Consider the following 2609-nt stretch of genomic DNA (forward strand, 5'->3'; position numbering starts at 1 on the left):
TTGGTTGGCGGAAGCTTTCGATATGGGCACGATAACGAGACTATTCGTCTGCGTTTCCGCTTCAAACCAAGGTATCTTGACAAAACCGCAATCGATTACTGCACATTACAAAGTTCCGATTACATAATGTCGTCAAATCAAACGTTGAGACGGACAAAAAGTACACTAATATACCATAGGTAACATACCGTAAACGATATTTGGAATGGTAATAGACGTTTCCGCGATATTTGTCGCTACGATAACTTTGCGAGTGTCTTTAGCGGCCCTCCAAAATACCTTAAGCTGTTCCGCATTCGGAAGCGATCCGTACATCGGCAAAGGAAGCAATTTCTCTAAAAATAATTTATTCAACTTAAAATTTTAAATTTCTTTAAAAAATATTAAATATATTAAAGGTTATTATAATATACGTATAATAACCACCCAAGGTTACAATAATGTTGCTAAAACTTTTATCTGAAACATTTTTTGATAAAAGGCATAGGAAAAAAGATATTTGCGATAGGACATTAAAATGGCCTACCCTCTGTACTGTGTGTGTGTGTGTGTGTCGCGCGTTTAGGAGAGAATTAAGGATTAATGGAACAATTTATGAATTGAGTCTTTTTCTCGAAATTTTTCTATTTAAAAAATCCCAAGTACTCTCTGCTCTCTATTTTTTAGAAACTCCTCGATTATCTTACTCACGTTTGTCATCCTTTATGAGCTTTGCGTGTTCCGATAAAAGAGATACGGCTTGATCGACTTCATCAAGTCCTGTGAGGAACGCTAGGATATCACCCGATTCTTCCGAATCATGTATTTTTAGAGCTGTGTCTACTACACCATTAACATAATTCGCCACCGATTCTGCAACGCAATACAATCTTAATTAAACAGTGAGAGTTATAATTTAAACAGTCACGAACATGACTCTGTGGAATGTGTGTACCTTTGAGAAAAAATACATCCACCGGATACAATCGCCCCTCGACGCTCATGATAACCGCGCTATTTTTACTCGAGTCTTTCGTCGTATTTACGTTAAAGAAATCTCGAAGTTCCTCCGCGTCAACCGTCGCTGACGATACGATAATTCTCAAACTCTTCCGTTTCTGCAAACGTTTATGAGATGACGTCAATTTATTATGTTCCGTGCGAGGAAAGTTATGTTTGTTATAACATCAGTAAATTTACCCTGATTATTTTTTTCAGCAGCCCCATTATGATATCAGTCAAGAGGGTTCTCTCGTGCACTTCATCCAGGATAATGACCGAGTAGCTTGTTAATAACGGATCTCTCATTAATTCTCTTAGGAGAATACCCTCTGTCATGTACTACAAAGGCAATTTATATATTAGTCTTCGTAACGAAGTAATACACATGTATACGTATTAATATAAAAAAAAAAATATATATATATATATATATAGAAAAATACTGACATTATTTCTTATCTCATTATGATGTAACAATAGAAAAGTACCATTAATGATGTTTCATAATGTAAAATTAGATAATATTTTGAATACAAGTTGCGTTTTGTGTTCTATTTATCTTCTATTTACAGTGTTGTACCTTAATCCTAGTTGTTTCATCAGTGTAATCATCGAAGCGTATGCAATAACCGACGGTGGTCCCTAAAATACAATTACGTTCGTCGGCCACGCGATTTGCCAGAGAAGTAACCGCGACTCTTCTCGGCTCCGTAATGCCGATCTTTTTCCCATCTGCACACCATCCTGCTTCAAGAAGATACTGAAAAGTAAAAAACTTGGTTTATATGCATAATATCATATTAATTTGTTTCAAAACATATTAGATTTTACTGTGTGTTATGTTACAGCATAGAAAATTGAATTCAATAACAAGTAATATAATATATTATAGGATTGTATATGTGATAAATACAGTGCTATAATAAATGAACACAAATTATAGAAATCAAAGCCTTAAATGGTCTAGCTGGATCTTAAATGCTTGCATGATTCTTGTGTGAATTTATATACTACATATGTAATCCTTAGAAACGCGCGCCGAAATGATTTTTCGGTTTTGAAACGCTAACTCTACTAAACTACCGCAGTAATATCACGAGTTAAATTGACTAGCAATTTAACAAATTTTTCATGCTTATTCGCATCTTCGAAACAATCTTAATAATATTGAATGAATATATTAAATCTGTAAATAATCAATTCTTAATGCGAAAAATATTACCTCGGCCGGGAGTCGGACCCGGATCTCTTGCATTCCGTGCGAGAGTCCTAAGCCTTTAGATTACCGAGGCAACGGAATCCTCTCGCACGGAATGCAAGAGATCCGGGTCCGACTCCCGGCCGAAGTAATACTAAGAATAATAGTTTACATACATATGTATATGTGTGTGTGAATAAATTAATATTTGTTATTATATAATTTGTAGACAGTAAAAGTTTTTATATAATTTTGAAAAATATTACACTAAAGGATTTATTTTTGAGTGGAAAATAATAAAACAAATGGAAAATTATGTCAGAGATTAATTTATATAAAAATATTTTATTGCATATTTCCATTATAAAAATAATACAAGATTCTCTCTCTCTCTCTCTCTCTCTCTCTCTCTCTCTCTCTCTCTCTCTCT

General features: G+C 34.2%; 1 protein-coding gene across 1 annotated transcript in view; it reads right to left on the reverse strand.

Moving 5' to 3' along the window:
- The window catches only part of LOC108760639 (probable ATP-dependent RNA helicase DHX35), a 10465-nt gene that overhangs the window by 4334 nt on the left and 3522 nt on the right, over window positions 1–2609 (reverse strand). The window contains exons 3-8 of the mRNA XM_018506696.1: window positions 1562–1741; window positions 1180–1320; window positions 935–1097; window positions 691–852; window positions 189–335; window positions 2–98 (exon numbers count right to left, since the gene is read on the reverse strand). Of these exons, the coding sequence (XP_018362198.1) occupies window positions 2–98; window positions 189–335; window positions 691–852; window positions 935–1097; window positions 1180–1320; window positions 1562–1741 (890 nt within the window). The remainder of the gene's footprint in view (window position 1; window positions 99–188; window positions 336–690; window positions 853–934; window positions 1098–1179; window positions 1321–1561; window positions 1742–2609) is intronic.

The sequence above is a fragment of the Trachymyrmex cornetzi genome, unplaced genomic scaffold, assembly GCF_001594075.2.
Source record: "Trachymyrmex cornetzi isolate Tcor2-1 unplaced genomic scaffold, Tcor1.1 scaffold23, whole genome shotgun sequence".
Taxonomy (NCBI): Eukaryota; Metazoa; Arthropoda; class Insecta; order Hymenoptera; family Formicidae; genus Trachymyrmex; species Trachymyrmex cornetzi.